Here is a 23,654-nt window from a genome sequence, read left to right as displayed (position 1 = left end):
TGTGTGATGAGGAACAGCATACAAAATTGCCTGTGATATGAGAGTGACATCAAGGACTGCATAATCGATTAGCAGTGATATGTCTGGGATACATGGTGGTGTATGATTTGCTAACGTGCAGGACTCTATAATCAATTGCTATTACAAGATAGTAGAGAGGAGCAGCACAAATTCATATTAATTCTATGTTTTACAGTTTTATAAGTCACTGTTAAAGAAAGAAACTTTGTTGAATAAATCACTGCCATTAGGGCATATTTGGACTTTTTATGTATCCTCTATCTCCTTGATAGCTTTTTCTTCCTCGGCGTGACTAATAGCAGCATAGGGATCGCATCGGTTCGTATCATTATGGCAAAATGAGGTCTTTAGACAGAGGGGTCACGGCCACAGTACTCCATCATGTTGCTATTTGAGTTTTGTGCGTATTACATCACTTTGAAATCAAGCTACCCCAAAGCTTTGACTTCTCAATGCTCCCTTTTAATAAGCCTGATGTTAGTCTTTGGGATTTGTCCAGTACTACCCTTTCAGGTTTTTCCATCTCCGAGAGAGAGAAAGAAATAGAGAGAGAGAGAGACTAACCACATCACATTGATATTATTTTTTTTTCCCCTAGACTGCCAAGGAGAAATCAATTTCCCCAACTGTTCTCTGTTACTGCGTATGTGGTTAGTATCTTTTAATTTATGGCTTATTATGATATATCCATTTCTGTAAAAATTGAGTTGGAACAGTCAAGAGCTGTTTGATTCAGCCAAAGATTCTGCCCAGACGAAGAAAAAATATAAAACCTGGACACAGAGATAGCAAAGCACTGAAAATTAAGGAGCATGATTTGAATTTTTTAAAGATCTTAAGATACAGAAGCTTAGGGCTGTGTTTTCTTGTCAAATATTTAAGAAGTGTAAAGCCTCACTCTCTTTTCCTCTCTTTCTGGTCCTTAAAGCTAGCATGAAGGTCTTTTGCTGAAAGAACCCTTGTTACGTCATCAAAGGAACTTGAATGGAAAGGTACAGGCTAATGGCTATATATACAGTATGTGTGTGTGTGTGTGTGTGTGTGTGTGTGTGTGTGTGTGTGTGTGTGTGTGTGTGTGTGTCTGTCTCTGTCTGAGCTTCATGTTGAATTTACATTATAAACTTTAAAGGAGTCTGTGTCAACTGTCTTCTCCTATGTGCATCGTGATGTAACCCACTGAGGGTTAAAGATGTGGGAGGGGAGAGCGGCATACACAGAGATCATTTCAATAGTCAGCTTAATTGGATTTAATTTAAGGAACAACTTTGAAGTTTAACTGCGTTATGAAAAAATATTGTATTACAGTACGTCTCAATCGTAGATTTTCCAGGGTATATATTTTGCCTCAAATGCTATTTATGCTAACGTCCGTTCTTTATGGAAAATCATAGGAAGTAACTTTAACAAGGGTGAGGTGTCGTCTTATCTTTGATGATCATTGCTGTCATCCTATCAACCCATTGGCAGCAACAAACACTCCTCCATAGCAAGGGCGTGGATGCAGAAATAGTAGGAATACTGGACCCTTTCCTGACGTCTCTGTTCATCCTTGTCAGAACCCATAAAGGTCACCCGAGGGCTTATCCCATGCAAAGCCTAAGGAACCAAATAGGCAGACACACGTACACACGTACACACGTACACACACACAAACACTCACACACACACACACACACACACACACAAACACACATGCACCTCTACTTTAAATGGTAAACGTTCAGGTTTACAAAAAGTGACTTAAGCACGCCTGTCAAGTAAAAACGCGTCAATGTCACAAAATAGTTTTTAAGCATGTCTCTAAAATGTGACGCTCGCATCAGGATTTAGAGCAAAATGACTCCTCAAGTCGAATGTCAGCAAACAAAGCGTTGAGGAATTAGCGCACACCAGGCACCCTTCCAGAGAAAATGTTTACGTTCCTCTCGAAGCCTCTTTTAACAGAAACGATTACAAGAACGTCGCTGCAGCATTTGTCTCTCTCAGCATTTGGCTGAGGGGGTTTATCCATCTTGACAAGCAAATAATACGGCTCTTGGGGCTTCAACGGGGGAGAATGGAGGAAGAGAAAGAAGACATGGAGAAGTTTTTGAAGTTTCTACGCGGCTCCCCCACATTTGCCCCCACTCTTCACACACACACACACAAACACACATACACTTCACAGATTCTTTAACAGCGCACCCAGTCCCCTAAAAACCTCCATTGAAAGAGCACAATAATCCCATCAAAATGACATTAACAACAGCCCTCATTCCACCACTTGAGTAGGTGGCGTGAATCGCAGCCAAAATCACTGCAAACACAGTGGGGTGCCCGGAACACCATGGCGGAGACACAAAGTTCCCAATGTAATTTGATTACAGCCAGTGTGGCAAAAATACAAACCTTTACGAACATTGTGCACAAATGGGTTTATAGTCCGTAAGTGAATTTCGTCCAATAAAGACGTGTTGCCATCTGCCTCCCTCAATTGACATTGACCTTATGAACTCTGGGCCTTGACCTTAGCTATACTCAAAGCACAATCTCTTACACCCAGGTTCTGAAATACAAATCTTGCTTCTTCAAACGCAAACATTCCAAACGCAAGAGCGTCGTGGTGTGAAGCGTGTGAGATGAGTCTAGCTCAATAGTGGAAATACTATTGCGCTAGACTGCATACACAGCTACCACAGTGCTTAATGAATACACAGGCAGGAAGAGCAACAGTTCAACGACCAGTTACGATGATCAAAAGAAAGGCGGTTTTGGGAGGTAGGGGGACGGGGAGGGGGCTGACTAAACTAACTAAACTAATTTCGGCACAGCCCCCGGTCCCTGTTTTAGCACCCTTTCATTCCCTTTCTCTGTTTTATCCTCTCCTTGTTTGCCCTCCTCAGTGCTCTCCTCCCTTTCCGTTTTTCCCCCAAGATTTGTAATGAAAGGGTATACAACTGCTATTGGGGCCAGGCAAAGAAAGACAGAAAGAAAGGGAGAGACTCAGAGGAAGAAAGATACAAAAAAAACTGCAAAGGCGCGTGATCTTATTTTCCTTTTCCCGACCATTAAAATAATACCAAAGTGGAGGGGGTGGGCTGAGGATGGCAATTGAGGTGGGGGGGGGGGGTGCTGCTCCCCTGGCGGCCCAGCAGGGGGTCTGCTCAGCGGTGTCGCACACACAGAGCTCAGCTGAGAGAGAAAGAAGAGAACCTCACTAATGCAGGCGCCGGGTGTTAACGAGATCCGCGGCGAGTCACGCTAGGCCTGCCCTCGTATTAATATGTTTCATTGAATAATTAAAGTGGGCTTTTGACTTCATTACAATGATGCCAGCACACAAATCTGCAGCCCATGCGGGCCGAATGATGGCAATGGCGGGGGTGGGTGGGTGGGTGGGGGGGGGGTGGCGGGCTTTGGCTTTGTTCTCTTCCTTTAGTACAAGGTCTGGCACCATATATTCGACAGTTGTGTTAACGCTGTGAACATTGCGGTTTATGTATGCATGTATTCAAACCGTGTGTCTGTGTTGTCTTGTCTTCTTTTCTTTTACATGTTTATGTTCACAGAGCCCAGCTTCTTATCAGTGGGTAGTTCTACACAGAGCACTACATCTTCTACTCGTGAACATGGGTGGGGGGGACAGTTCCTGCACCCCTGCACCGTGTTTGAAAATGACTGGCGAAGCAGCAAAGTGCCCGTGTCTGGTAAATGGAGGGACTGGACGCTTGAAATTAGTCTTACGGCTCCGACTTGGCAAATCCCTGCCAAGGTGTACCACTGCTTTTTAGCGCTGCTCTTTGCTTTAACAGGAATGTGAAGCGAGAAAAAGCCTGCTCCCCTTGATTTTCCTCCTCCTTCTCCTCCTCTTCCCCCTCTGCTTTGTCTTCCTCCTTTTTTTCCTCCTTTTCTTCTTCTTTTTCTGCCCCTGTGCGGCTGCCTAGGATAGCCATTTGTTATTTGAGTCAGACTGCCACTCTCTTTCGCTTGCTCCCCCTATTTTTAAACCATCATGCTGGACTTGATGGGGGGAAAAAAGGAGTTCATTCATGTCTTCAAGGAACGACATCAGTGCCACTGAAAAGTGCAGTTTCATGCTTTTGTGTCTGTTGTTCTGCTCCCTACTGTACTGAATGTCCACCGTTGGAGAACCACATAATATGAAACCAAAAAGGGAGGTGAGTGGCAAAATGGGGTCATACACTGTCTTGATACAATTCTGATACAGTGTCTTTTTTCCCCTACTAGTAATGAGGCTGAAATCAGCCAAACAAATAACTTTAAGGTAAAGTAGCTTTAGGATTCCTCCCAAGTGAATTTTTCCTATATCATATGAAAAAAAAAAAACTAAAATCAACTGAACACTCTGGTTTAACTTAATTTGACTCAAAAGACAATGACCTTTAATGTCATTTTACACTCAGCACTTCCTTTTTTTGTGTTTTTTTTTCATTCAGAAATCTACACAAAACAAACACAGGCAAACAAAAATATCACTATGACAATAAACAAGTCCTTTTATTTCTATGACGATTTCCTAAACACGAAGCCACTGCATGTGTAATGTAACCTGTGATAAATAAACAGCAGTGTGATTGCATGACTCATCCTCCACACAGGATCCCCTGGCTGCTCTGGCTAGCTCCTGAACCCAGCCGCGCTGCTCCGTTAGGCTAATTGTTAGCTTTTTGGGGGGACTCTGAGGACACAGGATGAGTTGCACAGAGAGGACACAGATACCTCCTTCCCATGAGCAGCGTGAAAGCTGGTGTGTGTGGTCCTACACCCACACACTCACCTAAGTCCGTGGTCGGGCAGCCAGGGATAATTAGCCTCCTTATCAGCACAGGCCACCATTGGTGTTTCCCTCCAGAGAGACAGGTCAGAGAGAGAAAGAGAGAGACAGAGAGAGAGAAAGAGAGAGAGAGGAGGGGGGGGTGAAGAGAGACGCTTAGGGATCTGGACTGCCGATAAGAAGTCAACACAAAGAGAGGGTTGGAGAGAGAAGGAGAGATGGGGAGACAGAAACAATGTGCCTCTGAGTGTGTGTGTGTGTGTGTGTGTGTGTGTGCGCGCGTGTGTGCGTGAGTGTGTGTGTGTGAGTGTTGCAGAAATAGAGAAAGAACAAATACTAGAAAAGAGTGAGGGAGCATGTGGAAAAGAGAAAAAGAGAGGAAGTGAGAAACATAAAACAACTGAGGGAAGGAAAGAGCGACGAAATAAAATGAAAGACAAAGATTTAGACAGATGAAGACTATTAGAAGGATGAGGAAGAAAAAAAGAAAGAAAGAAAGAAAAGGATAGAGACAAAGACACATAGTGGGTGAAAGAGGAGACAAATCAGGACAGGGGAAGAGAGACACATGGGGAAGAGAGAGCGAGAAAGGGAGGGAGGGAGGGAGATGGAGGAAGGTAGACATCCTGGCCCCGCAAGGCTGCAGCAACTGCTCAGGCCTATCAGGTCCACCAGGAGGCCTCGGTCCTCGTTAGCATAAATTCAAATGACAAATGTGGTGGGCTCTGGCAGAGACTAATTAATTCACGAGGAGGGAAATAAAATCACTCGCATTAAAGTCCAGATCCGACACCCACTGACAGAACAGCGAGAGCGAGAGCGCGGAGGGGAAGCAGAGGGAAAGTCATCCTGCTCAAGCCCACCGCTGCCCTCGTTTAGCTTCTCTCTTTGTTTGGGGTCAGTACAGTTCAGGTTCTTATGTATAGTTCATGAATGTGTGTGTGTGTGTGTGTGAGTGCGTGCACGTGCGTGTGTGTGTGCGTGTGTGTGTGTGTGTGGTGTGTGTGTGTGTGTGTGTGTGTGTGTGCGTGTGTGTAGCTGAAGTTGCGTTAGAACGCCTGTGTACAAGTTTGGTCAGTCTGTTTGTGTGCAACTTGAGAAGTTCTCTGCAATGTGATGGAATCAAAGTTGTTAGAGAAGCTGATGCCACCAAACTATAAAAGACACAAAACAAGTCTTCAGGCAGGCCTGGCGCTGGCTGCCAGTTTCTGTCCGGAGCATGGCCTCCCTGGGAAAGGATAAGTGCGCCCCCTTGTGTTCAGAGCCGGTGGAGGTAGAGAATTGCCAAATAAAGAGGTGACATGAGGCAATTGCCATCATGTTGTTGTCATACTTATTTAAACAGAACAGCAGTATTTTCAATGCAACTTTTAAGTTCTGTAAACAGCATGTTGTCTTAGGATAAATATACTAAACCGGTGAAAAGTAAAAGATAACATGCTCTACAGACGCAGTGTTTCAGCCTTCCGGAGATACAAAAGGCAAGTGAACAACACACAGTAGCAAAACACTGTAAGTTTGGTTCTTTTGGGATGGAGAAAAAAAGTTCTCATCATTTTGGGGGCAAAAATTTGCTGATTTTTTGCTAATTGACCATTTTTAGCTAAGCATTTATATTGCTGTTTAAAAAGAAATTGGCATCAGCCTTTTCTTCTCCTTCTCTCTGTGAGGACAGTGACTGTGTGGTAAAAGAGAGACCCTCTGAGAGACTGTTGAGAGGAGGACGAGGGAAGGGTCAGCAGTTCCTTCGCTGACTGGACAAAGCATGCCAGCTTCATGTCTGCCTCACCCTCGGATCTCAGAAGAGAATTAGGGGAGAATCCGCAGAAGTTGCAAGTTTTTGTGCTCACGGCGCTCGGTAACTCCTGTTGTCTGTAGTTGAGGAGTACAGGGCAATGCATGATTGATGAAGCAAAGACGTGAGGTATGCGGACTGTTACATGTAGAATCTGATATACAAATATTTATGTTTCAAGTTAACCCAGGAAATCAGACCAAAAATTACATGTCTGATCCACTAGCCAAGATGATTTAATATATTTCAAGTGCATTATTTTCCAGTTGAAAAGACATGATGATAGACTATGATAATTTGCCAATTAAATCATCTGTGGCTGTTGACTGTCGTCTCCAGTCTCCACAAGTGGATGTGCTTATTGTAATGGATGAACGTGAATGATAAATGACTTATTTTTGTCTGGGGGATTTGAAACGGTGTTGTACACACATTGATTCTTTTTTCTTATTCTTCTTCTCCAGCAGCTTACATACTCCCTGGTGGTGATTAATTAAATATCACTCGGAGTGTGCTAATTTAGTCAGGGAAAATCCAGCCTTTTGGCAAGTGCGAGTGGCTGAGGGGTCGTAAGTGATCGTTTTGAATAGAATTACAGATAAATGGTGTGCTTTATACACCAGCTAGTGTTCCCCCCTCAGCCTGTCTGTGTGTGTGTGTACATGAAAAAAAAACACCCTGCAAAACATCTGGCTCCCATCAACGCCAGGTGTTCCACTAGGCCATTACCCGTCTCCCTCCCTCTCTCTCTCTCTCTCTCTCTCTCTCTTTCTCTCTCCCCTCCGTCCCTTTCTCTTTACAGTCTTTCTCCCCTCATATTCTCTCTCTCTCACACACACACACACACAAACACACACACACACACACGCTCATTTAACTTTCCTCCTCATTTTTTGTGCCAGCTTTAACCAGGTGCAGCTCCTGGCCTTCAAATCCCTCATAAAGTTCTTCCTAATGCCTGTTCAAGCACTTCCTTCATTTCAAACTCGATCCGCTAAAATAAGGCAGACTGTGAGCTTTTATGGGGCCACACTGCCTCTCATTCTGAATTGGATGATGTTCACTGAAACAATTATTTTGCTGTAATGCATAGACAGACCACTTCCTCCTTTTTTCCTTATATGTCAGACAACACCTGCTACATACATCAACTTAAGCCAAAAAGGTGGAACGATGTTTTTCTTTTTTTTTAATCCTGACAGTGGTAGACAGTTAAACAGATTTGAAAGCAATGCTATAAACGTTGGTTCAAAAAGAGATCTTTCAAGCTAGCCCACAAACTATTATGGCTCCTCTCGGCTCGGCCTCGGCACAGCCATCACAATTTCCACATGTAATATGATTGCCCTCCATTTTAAAAGCCATAGAATGACTCTTTGTTGGGTACATCTCATATTCTTGCAATGTTCCAGCCTCTAATTGGCAATTACGGGATACAGGGGGGCGTCATTTATTTATTTAATACTATTGCTTCCATGGCAATGACGTGCGTGTTCATGAGAGCACACCGTCTGATGGCATTTAAATTCCATGACGCCAACCTCTCCTGCAAAGGGCAAAATGAAAGGCTCTCACACACAGATCACACATCGAAGGAGCAAAGAAAACAAACATGATAAACAGCAGTCACAGGAGAAGGTGTACCTTCTCTTTTTTTCTCTCTCCATCACGCAATGGGGTTTGGCCATTGATTTCAGAATCTGCACGCCAAGCGGAGACCCACGGACGGCGTGTGTGCCCATCGGTGGGCCACTCTCGCCAGTGCAAACACGGTAATGGCTTAACGGCCGGGCCGGTCGGCGCCGCCGCAAGAGGCCGCCGAAGCCAGCGGGGCCGAGGAGGCAGCGCGAAACGGGGAGGCAGGCACGGGCTAGATCAACACGCGAGGAGACCAGTGCAAACAAACAGGCCATGCCAGGCGGAATGGGAACTGGTTAGTGTCAGGGCACCGAGACAGGCCATCTCTCGCCCCATGGCACTGCTCATTGTCATCTCCTGCCTGGCCACCATGCCAGTTTTTGCTTTCATACCTCGCTTTCTCTCTCTCTCTCTCTGTCTCTCTCTGTGACAGGGAAACTACCACTTGGCACTTCGATTCCGAGAAAACGACCAAGCCCGTGCCACCGCTGGGACAGACAGTTTTTGGATGGACGGCAGAAAAGGAACGGGAGAGAACATTTGCGTTATATCCATTACAGGGGTGGGAAAGCGCTTGAGAAAACAAACGATTCTCGCGGAGCGGATTTCAATAGGCATGATTCAAAGGGTTTGAATGTGAGCGCTGGCTGGCCTGTGCTAAGGGGGTTCACTTCACTTTACATCACGGCACTTCAGTGCTGCTCAACCATGGCAGTAACATCACGTGTGGAAGCGTGTGTGGAAGCGTGGAAACTTCCAGGCGGCTCTATCGTTGATTAACCAAACCCAAAACAACATCAACAGCGAATCCCGACACAGAGAGCTTGTACTCACTCCATGCCACCTCTCCAAGTAATTGTACACCTTACTGGTGCATGTCACCACTGATACTCACTGGGTGACATCACTGCAGTGCTGTCTCAAGCATGTAAGACGAAAAAGGTCAGACACTGATACATGCAAAGAGTAGCAGGCACATGTTCCTTATCTTCATAAAGGTCTGAGGGGAGCCATTGTGGAAAGCCTGAGCTCTCTGCCACTTCTGAGCTGAGATAAGCCATCAGAAAGGCACTTCTCTCTCTCTCTCTTCTCTCTCTCTCTCTCTCTCTCTCTCTCTCTCTCTCTCTCTCTCTCTCTCAGGGGCTGTGGAGCTGGCGCTGGCGTAGGGGCGGAAATGGTTTCATGGCCGGCCTGACGATTCGCATTAGCGTATCTGAAATGTGCATCATCTGCTCACACCTCGACATGGTGTTGCTATGGCCTCGGGAGAAGCCTGTTCCTGCACCCTACACCCTCCACACCCCACCGCCACCCCCCAACGCCCACCCACCCCATCCCCCATATGCGCCGGTCCCTATGATCCCCTGCCTCCCAGGCGGTGAGCTGTCACTTTGATTGACGCGTGCCCAGGACGCGTGGGGCTGGCTCAGCGGGAGATGGCTCCCAAAGTGACAGGACGACGCGTGTCATGCTCTCGTCAAACGGAATAGAAGGGGAAAACAAGGAAAAGTACTGTAAACTCTGACAGCGCAGCGCAGTGTGGTAGTGCGCACATCAGAGGCGCAGGCGGAGAGCTCCAGGAGGGTCTCCTTGAGCATGGGACTGTTGTCCACGCTGTACTCCCCTGTGTGTGTGTGTGTGTGTGTGTGTGTGTGTGTGTGTGTGTGTGTGTGTGTGTGTGTGTGTGTGTGTGTGTGTGTGTGTGTGTGTGTGTGTGTGTGTGTGTGTGTGAGTGTGTGTGTTTCTCTCAACAAAGGCTAACTCAACATGATGTTCCGCAGGCCTGCAGCCTTTTCTTTCCATGTGACATGTTCCTCTACCCGTCAATAGGATTTCTGAAGAGTGCAAAACACAACACTTGTTTGACTATATTCCCCCTCCAGACTGTATCTCCCTGTTGTATTTGTTTATTTGATTTTGAGGAGTTGGTGTTTTCACAGGTACTATCCAATATTTGCTCCATGTGATAATGGCTAATTCCATAAGCACAATGACCAAAAGTGCATTTCATCCTACAGTGTTGCTGTTTAGGGCACGTTTGGATTCTATCAGCCAAGAGGGAGAGAACTGAGAGGAAGCTTTCTCTGTTGTTTTGCCTCTTTTGTGCTTGTGCTAGAACTTCTGCCTTCTGTCTCGACACCTTGCCAAGTCTGCCCAACTCCCTCCTCTCTGTCCCAATTGCTATCTCTCTCCTCCTCCCCTGTCTTCTCTATCCCTCCTCTCTCTTTCCTTCCTTACAGTCTTTCTTGCTCTCTGTTCCCCATTTCTGCTTCCTCTCTCTCCGTCTCCTCTCTCCTGTTCTCAGTCTCTTTCTCTCTCTCTCTTACTCTTCTCTTTTCTCTCTCCTCTCCTTCCTCTCTCTCCCTCCTCATTGCCTCTCTTTCCTCCTATTCCAGCTCTCCCGTCTCTCTCTACCTCCTCTGACCCTCACTCTCTCTCTCTCTCCTCTTTCTCTCGGCCCATCTCCTCTGCAGGGCTGAGTCACCACCTCTGACAGGCGGCCGTCTCCAGGGGCGACGCAGGCCGTCCCTCTCGTGCGCCAGCAGACCACACATCCACACATCAGTCTCTTTATTGTTCCTTCCACTGGGGTAATGGAAACTGCCGGCCGGTCGGAGGAGGAAGTGGGCCCAGGCCCCGGGCCCCCGTGGCAGACATCCACCCCTCCAGCTCCCTCCTCCCCAAAATAAAAAAGTAAAAGAGAGAGAGGGGGGGGGGAGAAAAAAAATTGTGAGCGGCGCGAAAGCTCCAGAAGAATAACAGTGAAAACGCAGCAGCGCACTGCATCTCCTCAAACCAGAGGAAATCCTGGACATGTCGACTATGTTAGAAAAATACTTGAGGTTTTTGGTCGAAATTGGGATCTCCCCGAGCCTGGGTAACGTGATGCTGTTTATTAAAGATGACCAAAGCCATCTGGAAGCCATCGCAGACCACTGGCTCGAACGACTGTCACTGTTAACGAACGTTGGTTTTACAGTCTTAAGGCAACGGTTCTCACCGTTCATACTAAAGAATGCGTTATTACACGCCTGCTACATGAATGAAGGATAAAGGGAGTTGGTGCACTATGAAATCCAGACCAGAATTGTCTGCATTCAGTATCTTCTCCAAATTGTGCAGTACAGCTTGGAATTGATTGATGGAAATTCCTGAATGCCTATGGGCCTGACCAATAAATCCCTAATTACACCTATTACATTTCTGATGCCTCGTCAGAGCAAAAATTATTTCAATAATGAATTGATTCAGCATGATGTATGTATTATGAGGTTGGATTATCATCAAAGATTCCCTGGATTTGCGATGTCATTATAATGATTTACATTGTCTTCTCCTTTGTGAAATCATAAATAATGAATCTGCATCTGAGTGGATCTTCAGAAAGCAGCTAATAAACAATCAAGAGAATTTATATATCTGTAAAATTATGAAAGTATAATTTATTGTCTTGTGTGCATTATATTCTACACAATACATGCATCAACGTATTGCACACGCTATAAATGTAATGCCAAAGAGGAGAAGACTATTCTTTTTTGTTAGGTGCAAAAGTAGGGAGAAGAATAATACCGGTAGTTTAAAACAGAATGGCTCTCGCTTCCAAAGAATTAGTAATAAACTTGGAATGCTGCTCCTACAAGAGGTACATCAGTATAGAGGCACAGGCCCAGGATCAAAGACCTGGAAATCTGACGCATAATGGACAAACGTGTAGCAACTTTTGTGAAATTCGCAATTCTTAAAGATCCTAATTTGATATCATGACAGTATCCTCTTCAAACGTCTTGGGTTCTTCTGGAATGATGAGTCGGCAGCATTGCTTTTGATTGGGCCAGAATCCTTCCGTTGTGTCACGCACACCAATAGGATGGGAGAAATGAAAGGCAGGTCTTACTTTGCAATGATGAAGACATTGGCAGTGGACAGACAATCCTAAACAAACACAGGGAACTAACACTGGACTTAAGGTGAAACTCTGGGATTTACAGTTACTCTTTACAGTTATTGAGGTAAACAGACACAGGTTTATCTATGTAGGGATCCTTTCCATGTTGTCAGACACTTATAATAACATTATGAGCCTGGCAGCAGTGGTTTACTTTGACGAAGATGCTTTCGATCGTTAATTGTCCTTAGTAAGAGTTTGCACCCAAAACAATTTTAAAAAATAGGGCCCATGATGAAAAATCCTGAAGTTTGCCTTAAAGTGGCACAACTCAAGCACCAAATGTTAAACAATCATCCATACTTCAGCTACACACAAAAGCGATGCACAAGTGGTACACAACCTGACAGCAGATGCATGCTGGGAGGCTAGCCAATAGTCTCTTCCCCGATGTTCCATTTGCCCACCCCCAACATGCTACAATATAGTCCTGTAACATTGGTTAAATACACACCATTAGTATTGTCAAGCAGACTGTACTTGTTTGTCTGGCATAATTTTGAGAACAAAAGCTCAATCGAGGTCACTATAGTCTATACTTGTGGTTCAAATGTACTCTTCAGCCTCAGTGAAAGAACAGCTGAAACACAATTTTTTTCCTCAGTTGATTGCGTTCTACATTCTAGTGCCTGTGCTGGTTTCCTTGGCAGCTACATCTAGTTGATTGACAGGAAATGATGATTGACTTTGAGAGTCCTCTCACTTGTTTTTCAAATTTTGTGGAGAAGAATATTTTTTTTCCTGGATTTGTTTGCATTCCTTTTCTCTCCTGAAGAGATGAAGTGATTGCTGACGGATTCAAAATTATAAACTGGTAATAATTCTTGCCAAATTATGACACATGGATCATGTTTCGACTGAGATTTTTTGTCAACCGAGGTCAGTTTAGTTCAATCATATTGGTCAAGTACTTGGGGATAATTAGGTCAAGATTGGGCTTCCCCGTGATACTGTTATTGCTCATCAGAACATCATTATAACAATTGGTAAATACCTCCTTACTGCTTATTTATTTAAATTTAACATTTACTTTAACTATTCCAAGACACATAAGTGGAGATCACGGAGTTCATTATCTCTAATCTATGCCATAAACAACAATTCTATGACAACGAAGGAACAATGGTACCACGTATGTGCCACCCAGCTTGTGTCTCAGCCACAAAATGGATGGAGTCCTTCTCTTGCACCCTGGAGGGCACTTTGTCACCATTGACAGCTACGAAGTTACTGTTCAAACACTTTGTTTCACTGTCCCCCTGTGTCATTCTATTGACAATGCCCAATGCATTGTTATTTTGTTATTTCAACACGCACTCAGGCCTACTTTTGAAATCTTCCTCAAAATACCTTGTGTCCTGGTTGCAAAAGATAGCATTTGAATTTCCCATTGTGTGGGATTCTATGAGAGTGTATTGAATTACCCTCCTGTGTGAATATGACCTTCTTCCGCTGGGTATTTCCATCGGAAGGAAGGCACAGAAAGCACCATAGTTTTAGATTCAATCAAACAAAGAAAATGTATTTTTCCTCTCTGTAGAGGTCAACATCAAAGTGGCCATGGATCTCTCACATGCACTCAAGGACTCACCGGGGCAACAGTCAGGGTGGCGTTAACCAGAAGCCAGTAGAGGGTCCATGGTTTCCTGGTTTCCTGCCCTCTGTCCTCCTATGCTGCGTCCCCGTGGAAATGATGGCCGCCCAGTCACTCATTACTTCCACTCACAGAGTGTCATGTGTTTGTGACAAACCGCAGCCGCAGGCTTTCAGCTCCTGGGAGCGAAGGTGCCACCGAGCAGACAGCACTCCATGGGTTACTTTGACATTTCTCTCTCCCCTCTCCAGCCAGGAAGTGTCAAGAGTCAGGAACAGCAATGGCAAAGAAGAAGAAAAAAAAAACTGTGAAACAGACAGAAAAAATGACATAAAGTATTGAATGACAACTATTTTGTGTGCATGTCACACAAACAATTAAGCCATCACCACAGAAAGAAAAAAAATAAAGTTTTGTCAGAAGAGCGATCAAACATGTTGCGCAATGTCAGTCCAATTAACTTGGTCAGGATGCTGAATGCTTCCTCATCAGGCCCCTATGACAATTATCTCACATTTAATGAATGATTAGCCTGCATGTGTTCTTCCTGATGCTCCCTTGTATATAGGTTACCCTGGGCCACATATGGTTGACAAGTCTGAGATAAAGTCTGTGTTCACAGCATGTGCCTCACATCTTCTTATTAGAGCTGAAATTGACATCTGTCAAAAAAAAAAAATATGAATGCTTTTCCCACATAGGTGAGATGTTCAGGAAAGCCTCTTTTGGCCTTTAATATGCCCTTAAATGTGCAAGGCATTCACAGCAAAACACTAAAATCAAAAAGACACAAATAATTTCCCCTTAACAATGTAGAGGCGGAATAAGCCACTCTTTGCTTGCCAGTCAAGCTCCCCGACTGTTCGACTTATCTGCCACTGCAGTGTCTGGCAGAGCTGGAAAAGCTGTGGTGTATCTGCTTCATGGTGGTAAGTATAGTCCTCTCGTGTAATGAACACTTTCCAAAGGGTGAACTGACTGGTGTATGGCATTTCCACTACCCCAAAGAGCCCAGCATCCACATGAAGGGAAAAGGGCCCCAGGACGTAGCCAGCAACTGAAATGTAAGAAGCATGGCGCACTTATGATGGAAACCAGCGAGGCTCATTAGGGTCCAATGCACCCCAGTGGAAATGTAAAGATTTGGTTAAAATAATATTTTTTGAGATTTCAATAAAAGAAGAAACGAAACTAAGAAGCACCAGGAAGTGGCAGAACCACAGAGTGCAATAATGGCAAGAAAATGTCAGGGAAGTTTGAAAGAAAGAAACCAAAAAATAGATACAAATAAAAAAAAACTGTTTTAAGGGGGCACAGATATCCAGATTTGTTTTATACGTAGTGATACTTGTGGGCAAAGCCTGTGGCCAGACTTCAAGTAAATATTACATTTATTCATAATCAAAAAGAGAGTCATATAAAATGTAAACAGTAGCATTCAGTGTATTGTATTAATTAACCACTAGGAAAGGTCCCCTGTGGTTTTTCTGCACACTTTGAAGATGTCTCTACAATAGAAAGCAGATTTTAATCATTCACCAGGAAAATAAAATGAAAGTGATTAGAAAAGAGAAACAGAGATATGATATAGGCTAATAAAAGTAAAGCCCCCTTATGGAAATCATGTCATAAAAATATACAACAAACCCTTTCAGAAAAGATTGACCGTCACCAGCTTTTCCCTATACTTCACCATCGCAGACATGTTCTAATCCCTTGGACTCATTGTTGTGCAGTATGAAGTTCACGCCAATCGCCAAGATATAACTTTCATTTGTTTTACTGGTGACCAGAAAGTGACCAGACGAGTAAAGGCTTAATAAATGAATGGTGTGTTTTCTTTTTCGTTCACAGCGCTGTAAAATGCTCCCACAGCCAAAATCTATGTCAGTGTTATTTTCAAGTTAAGTTAGTCAAGGACACAATTTTAGATCTGATAACTCTTCTGTGTATGTTCATCCACATCTTGGTTAAAAGTCTGTATGTTTCTGTCTTTTTCTTTCTCTGTCAGGTGTAAATTAGATTAATCTGGTATAATGCTTTGCAGCATGTTTTTGAAGGCTTTCAAGGAATGGTGATTTATTATTGTCGCACGTATGCCGTTTTCTCTCTTTAGTTTCAAATACTTTTGTAATGACCTTAATAGGTAGAAGACTGTCCATAACCTTTATAGTCCTTTCTAAGGTATTACATTTTTTTGTGCAAACACTGATAAAAGTGATTCAATTGCAAGGGATGTGTTTCTCTGCTGAAAAAGCATCCGTTGAACAAATATCAAACGCAATGAAGTGAGGTGCTTATGTGTTTCAAGGGTTTTGTTGGTGTCCTTATCAAGGGACACCACATTCTCCCAAAGAAGCCGAAGGCAGACACCCGGGAAAGACACATCCTTGGCCGCTTAGCAAACTGACCTGGCAGCTTTGGCTGTGCAGGCTACCAAGAGCTGGACCAAGCCCAAGTTGGCCCTTGCCTTTCCCAGGCAAAGACATTTCAATCCCCAGCTAAATCTGACACCTCTTCAGAGCTAGTGATAAGTCTCTTAGACTTGTCGCAAAGCATTACAAGATGGGCCAAGAGGAGATGCCTTGAAAGTCAGAGAGACAACAGATGAGACATCTGTGTGTGTGTGGGTGGCTTTGTGTGGGCGCCGTTAAAGGGCAATGCTAGCTGCCTTAACGCGACCAGAGTGAGCCGCCAGCTAGCTGCCGCGCGGGCTAGCCAGGTCAGATTACGGGGGTGTCGCTGGCCTTTCCCCTGATAACCCGGCCGTGATTGGCATCTCCCTCCTCCTCGGCCTTCCCACACTTGTCATCTCTCAGCGCCGGCAGCCAGATAGGGGCTGTCAATTAGGAAATAATGCAAGGAGCGCGCTGAGATGTCAAGCAGGCTCTCCCTCCCGGCACCCTCGCGCGTCAAATGTCCGTCTCAATGCCGCGGGGCTGCGAAGTGTTGTTACAGAGAAACGGGTCGGGGGAGAAAGACAGCCTGTGGGAGGACGAGGAAGAGACAGACAAAGATGGTGGAAGAGAGAGGGGAAGAAAATAAAGAGAAGGAAGACAGAGAAAGAGGGGAAAAAGCTTAACAAACACATTATAGCCTTTAAGCATCATGGGTTTTCACTCTCGCATCTCTTAATGCAGACAGACACGGGCGTCTGATTGTGTCGCTGAGACATCTGGAGTCCTCTGTTGGGTCAGCCCCTGTGCCTTGTCAAGAGATCTGCTGGAATTTCCACCCTCCCTTTTTTCATATGTTGCTATAAAGATCCAAGTGTAATTTACAGTGAAATGAAGAACTGCGCGGGCCAGACATTTGCTGGAAACTTTCCAAAGTATCCACAAAGATTTATGTTTGATTGCCCTCAAATTATGAATTGCAAATATTTAACAGACTAAGGCTGATTCGTAGATTTGGTCAGACAATACTCCCCACGGTGAAATATAAGCACATTTTATGTCCACCAAACCATTTCAGTTATGCCGAGTTAGCTGACCAAAATCTCACTTCTGTTTATTTAACAACACCCTTCTCTCTGTCCTAATCAGCATTTAATAACAACAATATCAGTTCTTCAAAAATAAAAAGCAACTACCCCTCTCAAGGGCAGCTAAGACTAACATTTGCCTGGATATAATTAGTCATCTGTCATTCACCATCAGTCTATCCTGAGTGAGAGCCATACCAAATGTGAAATGCTGCATGTGCATATGAGATATGTGTCTGCCAAACCAGGATATTTTGGAAGCATTGCCAAAACTGTTGGAGGAATTAAGCAAATAAATTAGCACCATGATAAATCAGTCTTAACCTAGGGGCATATTTGTGTTATTTTTTTTTTATGTAATACATTATATTTGGGGAAGGAGTTCTACTCTTCCTTAAAAGCCATTGCTATTAAGAGGGCTTATAAACAGGCAAAGGTAGATACAGTCCTTTGTCTGGAGCAGTACATTTCTATGTGCTCTGATACTCAACAGCCTGAAGAATCATAATTGTATAGCCAACATCTCTCTCTAGTGGTGAGTATACCACATTACAAGTTTTTACCCACTATCCTGCCACTATGGTGCTGAAGGGAAACTCTCTTGCTATGTGAACATTCTAGGCTAAATTTACATAAAATTGAAGTTGAGTTTAAGTAAGTCTGGTCTGAGACAAGGTTTTCCTACAGTGGGAATTATGTTTCTATGATCATGCATTTGACTGTATAAACATCTGATAATAATTGACTGTGTATTGTGTTGTAACACATATTACCAGGAGAATATGTAATGTTTATTTTGAAAAGAAAAAGTGACTGGAGACTGGAGCTCTGAGAAGTTACATTTTCTTCACTTTACAGGAACATTAAAGGCAGAGAGGTGGCGAATGCTCCGACTTCAAATGTCTTCAGAATCTCTGCGAAGGTTGAAGGAAATTCATCTTCTGGACTTTCCTGCGCCTTTACTTTGCCCTGATTGCACTGGTGAAGGAAAATGGCAAAATATGTTGAGTTGAATGAGAATAAACATCTGTGTGAATGGAGGCGAGTTCCCATGGGAACAATTAGACATTTGACAGGTGCGTGTCTGCAGAAAGCAACACTCTTGAACACCAACGAAGGCCAAGCAGGATGGATATGATGTTTTAATCACAGAACACGCTATTTTGTCATGACCTCATGCAGATGGGATCTATAATACTCTATTTCTGCATTTTACAAAAACTTCGGCATTGTGAACTTTAAAAAAAAGACTGAATTCAATTAGCAACAAAACAGTGTGTCTGTGCATAATGTTGTCACTGGCCACTGACTGGACTCAGAGCTACAGCAGCAGACTGGGCTTTGGGTATGGAGACAACAAACTGCATGCTTTCCGAGGTACAGGATGCTGTAAAACAGAAAGGGAAGATATTTTTTTTTGTTTCAATCTAGTTTTAGTTCTGGCAATTTGGGAAGCATATCAGAATAATTTATTTTAAATACATGCAAATCTTGCTCAAATCCTAATAAATCAACGCCAGCAGATACACAAATATCACAGATGTTCAACAATGACCGCAATAGACAATAGACAATAGACAGGTAGGTGAATATTGGTAATTAGGGGAAATATGAGCTTTAACGCACGTAAATCACTTCGACTGAAGGTTTGCTTCTCATACAAAAAACAAAACGCACACTTTGAACTTCAAGTAATTTTATTGACATTTAAAAGCAGTAAATGGTGAATAAAACAACAGACCACACATATATGTGAATAATATCAGTTGCTGATTTTATGCTTGCTACACACTGTTAGGTGAACCTTTTTAGATGGCATTAACACATCAGTCCTGGTGTATTTATCAGTTGCATAAAACTGTATCCCTGTAGTGCACTGTATGGCTATTTGTCCTGTTCTATTGCAGGCAGGCTGGTTGCCAGAGGGTGGCATAAGGTGTGTTAATTGATGCAACACTGAGTCAAATACTTTACTGAACTGAAACTCATTGTATGCTGCTGAATTCTCAATGCCACATCAGTGTTTATGTCCAATCAAACCAAGTGCCTGAATGACTAACCCTATAAAACAGTGACATAATCTATCGGACACCAAAACACATCAGGGGATACATAAAGGATAAGCATTGATATTACACTTTAGCCTGCTCAACTTTCCAGTGGTTAGCAGCATTCACAACTTAGTATTGGAGTATGAAACTTCGCAATAACGCAGCTACTGAATTTGAGCGTAAGCAGTCATTCCTACATACTGGATTAGGATGGATTTTTTTTTAATGACCTTTTTATATTGTCTCTGGCTTAGTTGCCATAGTGTTTATACTGGATAGCAACAATAATGACAAAGTCTAATAAATTAAGAGGACACACAGAGGACATTGCTGTGATTATAAAAGAATACAAAATAATTCATAAAAAAGTACATACAAAATGTAAACGGAAATGCACCAAACACTTGAGTCAGAGCCAGTAAACAGACAGCTTATTTTTGGAGAGTGCTTTGGAAATCATGCGTGTCATGTTCTACTGTTTTGTTTCTTGGTGGTGTTAAGTCCTGCTCACATTAACAGATAGAGCCACAGGTAAGCGAGGTAAGTGTGGTCAAAGAGAGGCACTGAAAATGTTCTTCAGCTTCTTTCAGTGTCTGGATCCACTGGTCCAGAAATCCTTACATGGAATGAGTCATATGACCCTACAATGACTCTTTTCCAAGAGGAAGAACCATGCCTGAAGAACAAGAAGCTCTGTGTCTATGACCAGTTTCTGTGTCTCTTACTGTGTGTTTACTACAAAAAAAAAAACATGAAAAGGTTAAAATAATGGTTGGGTGCTCTACCACGCCTGCTCCTGTAGCACTTGGTCAGCAGAAACTGGCGTTTCTGGTATGACATAGTTGATCGATATCCAGGAGACAACTTCCCTCTATAAGATATGTTTCTGTTAATGACTACAAACTAAAAATATATTTTTAAAGGCTATCTGGAATCGCACCATCCAGACGTATTTTGGCAGCAAAGAGAGATTAACACCACACCGACTAGCACATTTACGATATCAAATAGGGTTACGGGTTATAAGTTAAGCATGATACTCCTTCCAGTGGCAATTAACACAGAGCAATCACTCCCAACACCCGCAGAACCTTTTCAGTAATAATATTTACCTCTAATCTCTGCAAAAGTACTTTTTGTCATATAAACGTACTTCCTCACTCATAAAAGGCAAACGTTGGGAGTCTGGAAGTAATCAAAAGACATAAAGTGAAAAAGTATGCTTGTGCTTCATAATCATAGGGAGGACTAGTTTACAGTGAACTCGCATAACCTGCTTATGATATGAAACTTAGATTATAAATGAGTAGAAGCTATGAGCGTAGCGATACAGAAGAAGTCAGATTTGTGCCATGCAAGTTTATTACCTCCGCTAAGATTGGTTGCCGTTTGTTGGTTGGTTGGTTGGTTTGTTTGTTTGTTTGTATGTTCATTTGTGAAACTCAGTGAAGGGGTGGAGTATGGGTCAAGGAAAATCTATTACATTCTGAAGCAGATCAGGGTCGAGGAGTGGCTCCAGGAATTTGTTCTCACTTTCTTTAACTTGGTGAGATACGCCATTTGGCCTTTGCGGAAGTCTGCACTGTCTGAGCGCCCTTCTAGTTGTTCATATTCACCATGAAAGCATCTCACAATATACACAGCTCACACACACACACACACACACACACACACAGACCCAGATTTACTTCTAGGCTTCAATTCACATAGTCACTGCATTACTCATTAATCTTGTGTTTCTCCAACAGCAAAATGTCAACCCACATCAGGAATATTCTCATGTAAATTCATAATACGGTGAACTCCAGGGCAATACGCCATCTTAACCAGAATGCCGACCCACTTTCATATTTCACATCCTCACAGATCGCTCTCCCATTTCTGTGCTCAGATGTAGTGTGCTCATGCATCTTTCATGAAGGCCTATGGTGGCTCCTGTTTTGCCATTAGCTCACAAACAAAAGCAAAATTAAAACACAAGTGCATCTAGGCTTTGCTGACTAGCTTGATTCTGGGTGCTTATACATCAGTTGACTTCCTCCTTCTGTCCATTCACGACATATATGTCTATATATATATGACACATAGAGGCCTAAGTCACAGTCTTCCTTTTGGTGACACCAAACCACCAGTGCCAGAATTGATCAATCAGTCACTTGACTCACCTGTGGGTCTCCAGACCTGCTGACCTTGACAATGTGAACTAGCAGCAGAGAGAAACTTCCAGGTTCAGAAATGAACCGTCCTCCCCGGTATGTCAAGTCAAAATATTTGATATAAGGTAATATATTACATATATATTCTAATATAATGGAGGAGGTAGGAACCCACAGGTGGAAAGAAGCTTGTAAAGCTCTAGAGTGTCACAAAAGAAAAGATAACCAAACCTACTAACAAATCGAACCCCAGCAACTGGAGTGTCTGAACCTGCGCCTCTCCACCACCTCCTCCATCTCCTTTTAACAGCAGGAGGTGCGGAGCGCCAGGCTTGCCACCGACCTGATGGCTCCGGCAGTGAGCCGGTGGCAGGCACCAGCCCCGGAGACGTAGTTTGAGGCTAGGCGCTGCAGCCGCTTGGCCCCGAAGGTGTGGAAGTGGCCAGGCAGCACCTGCTCCACCTGCTCCTGCTCAGCCAGGGCCAACAAGCGCTCGCAGCTGTGCACGTAGTCGCCCACGTGGCTGTAGGGCAGCCAGTCGATCATGGCTCCTTCGTAGACCACGTCACCGCTGAACAGCAGCTTGTGCTCCACGTCGTGGAGGCAGATGCTGCCGCGCGAGTGGCCCGGCATGTGCAGCACACTCAGCTGCCGGTCACCCAGGTTGATGACGTCACCTGAGGGGGAAAACAAGGGACAGAGAGGGGGCAAAGGTGGAGAAGAATGAGTAAGAAGGGGATATACAGTAGGCCTACACTTCCTGCAGATGAGGAATTATTCCAGCTGCAATGCAGGTACTGAGTCAGAGGAAGTGTATTGACCATCCAGCAAGCTGGGGTTGGGGGGGAGCATAAACAACTGAACTCCAGCCAACAAAGCTCCCCAAGTGTTGCACCAAATGCTGAGACAGCTTTAAACCATTTGCTCGTAGACTCTGAATAAGTAGTAAACCCATTCATAGCCACAATGGTATGTCACAGCCATGATGTTTTCGTATGGATCACACCTAAAACACCCTCTCTATGTAACACATAATGAACAGTCTGATCATTGGACAGGAATGACAGTGACAGATGTACTGCACCAGGTCCAATCATGAACACTGAAGCTTTTTACAGTTCACCTGGGATGAGGATTAGCAACTAATGTCATAGCAAACTCTGGGTTCAATTCTTTATGCCAAATACATGTCATTTTTCCCATTATGTCTTGAATATCAAACAATCGTGTGGGATGCAGTGTAGAGCCTCACAGTATGTGAACGCCCATACTCTTGCACTATGTGAGATTAGGCAGGGATATTAGGAGGGGCCTTCGCGTGGAAGGAGAGTGTTCTATTAAAATGCCAGCTCCACTCAACAAATGTACGATGTAATCTAACAGGACAGCTCTATGGATGATATACGAAATCTTATTAAGCCTTATAAGGGTGATAAGGAAACCATTAAGGAATGGGTCTGATTTCGGTTAACAAGGGCATAGACCTTGAAGGCAGTTAATTTAACTTGTATCGATCATTTCGTCTTCATCTTTTGCTTCTGCAACAACAATAAGATTGTACTCCTCGGTCTTGCTTGTGTTGGAACCAGTGATTAATAGAATCCACACATTCATAGTAGTGTTTTGCCTTCGAACAGCAAAGCGCTCCTTGTTACCAGGTAAATATTCCCTGCCATCAACGCAGTTCAGCCTAATGCTAACAATATAATGCTATAGTCAGCTAGCTAGGTAACCACTAAGACAGCCATACCTTCCTGTAATACATGCGTCGGCTGGATAGCCTTCACTCTGTATTGCCTGGCTCTCCATCCGGGCGTGGGGCTCTCAACAATCTCCCTGTCAGACAGCCAGGTCACGGTTTCGAAGTTATCTCCATTAGCAAGCGCGTCGACCTCTGCCTTGTGAACGCCCACCTGTTGAAACTGGTGGAGACCACCCGAATGGTCAAAATGAACGTGTGTTCCGATAGCTAAAATTGGGTTTTTGCGTTGCGAATCGTCCCCCAGGATGCCAGTAGACTTGATGTAGTCCGGCAGGCTCCGCAGTCCCAATCCTGCGTCTATCACCACGTCCTGGTGGGAGCCGCGTATTACCCAAATGTTAGCTCTGTTCCCTGATTGGTAAAATTTCTCCTGTATCCAGAAGAGTCCGTCTCCGACAGACTTGTGCGCATACCAGTCGAGTGCAGACAT

The 23,654-nt window shown here is 44.0% G+C and overlaps 1 protein-coding gene across 1 annotated transcript; it reads right to left on the bottom strand.

The window, feature by feature from the left end:
• Window positions 1–21,346: 21,346 nt before the first annotated feature.
• mblac2 (metallo-beta-lactamase domain containing 2) lies at window positions 21,347–23,654 on the bottom strand (the record flags this gene model as incomplete). The annotated part of the gene is made up of 2 exons (XM_080852373.1): window positions 21,347–22,139; window positions 23,213–23,654. 2 exons carry the CDS (start codon window positions 23,652–23,654, stop codon window positions 21,766–21,768), a joined length of 816 nt encoding a protein of 271 aa, XP_080708499.1. The 3' UTR covers window positions 21,347–21,765.

The sequence above is a fragment of the Sprattus sprattus genome, assembly GCF_963457725.1.
Source record: "Sprattus sprattus genome assembly, chromosome: 15".
Classification (NCBI taxonomy): Eukaryota; Metazoa; Chordata; class Actinopteri; order Clupeiformes; family Clupeidae; genus Sprattus; species Sprattus sprattus.
Note: the sequence above shows the minus strand (reverse complement) of the source record. Positions and strands in the feature narration are given on the sequence as shown.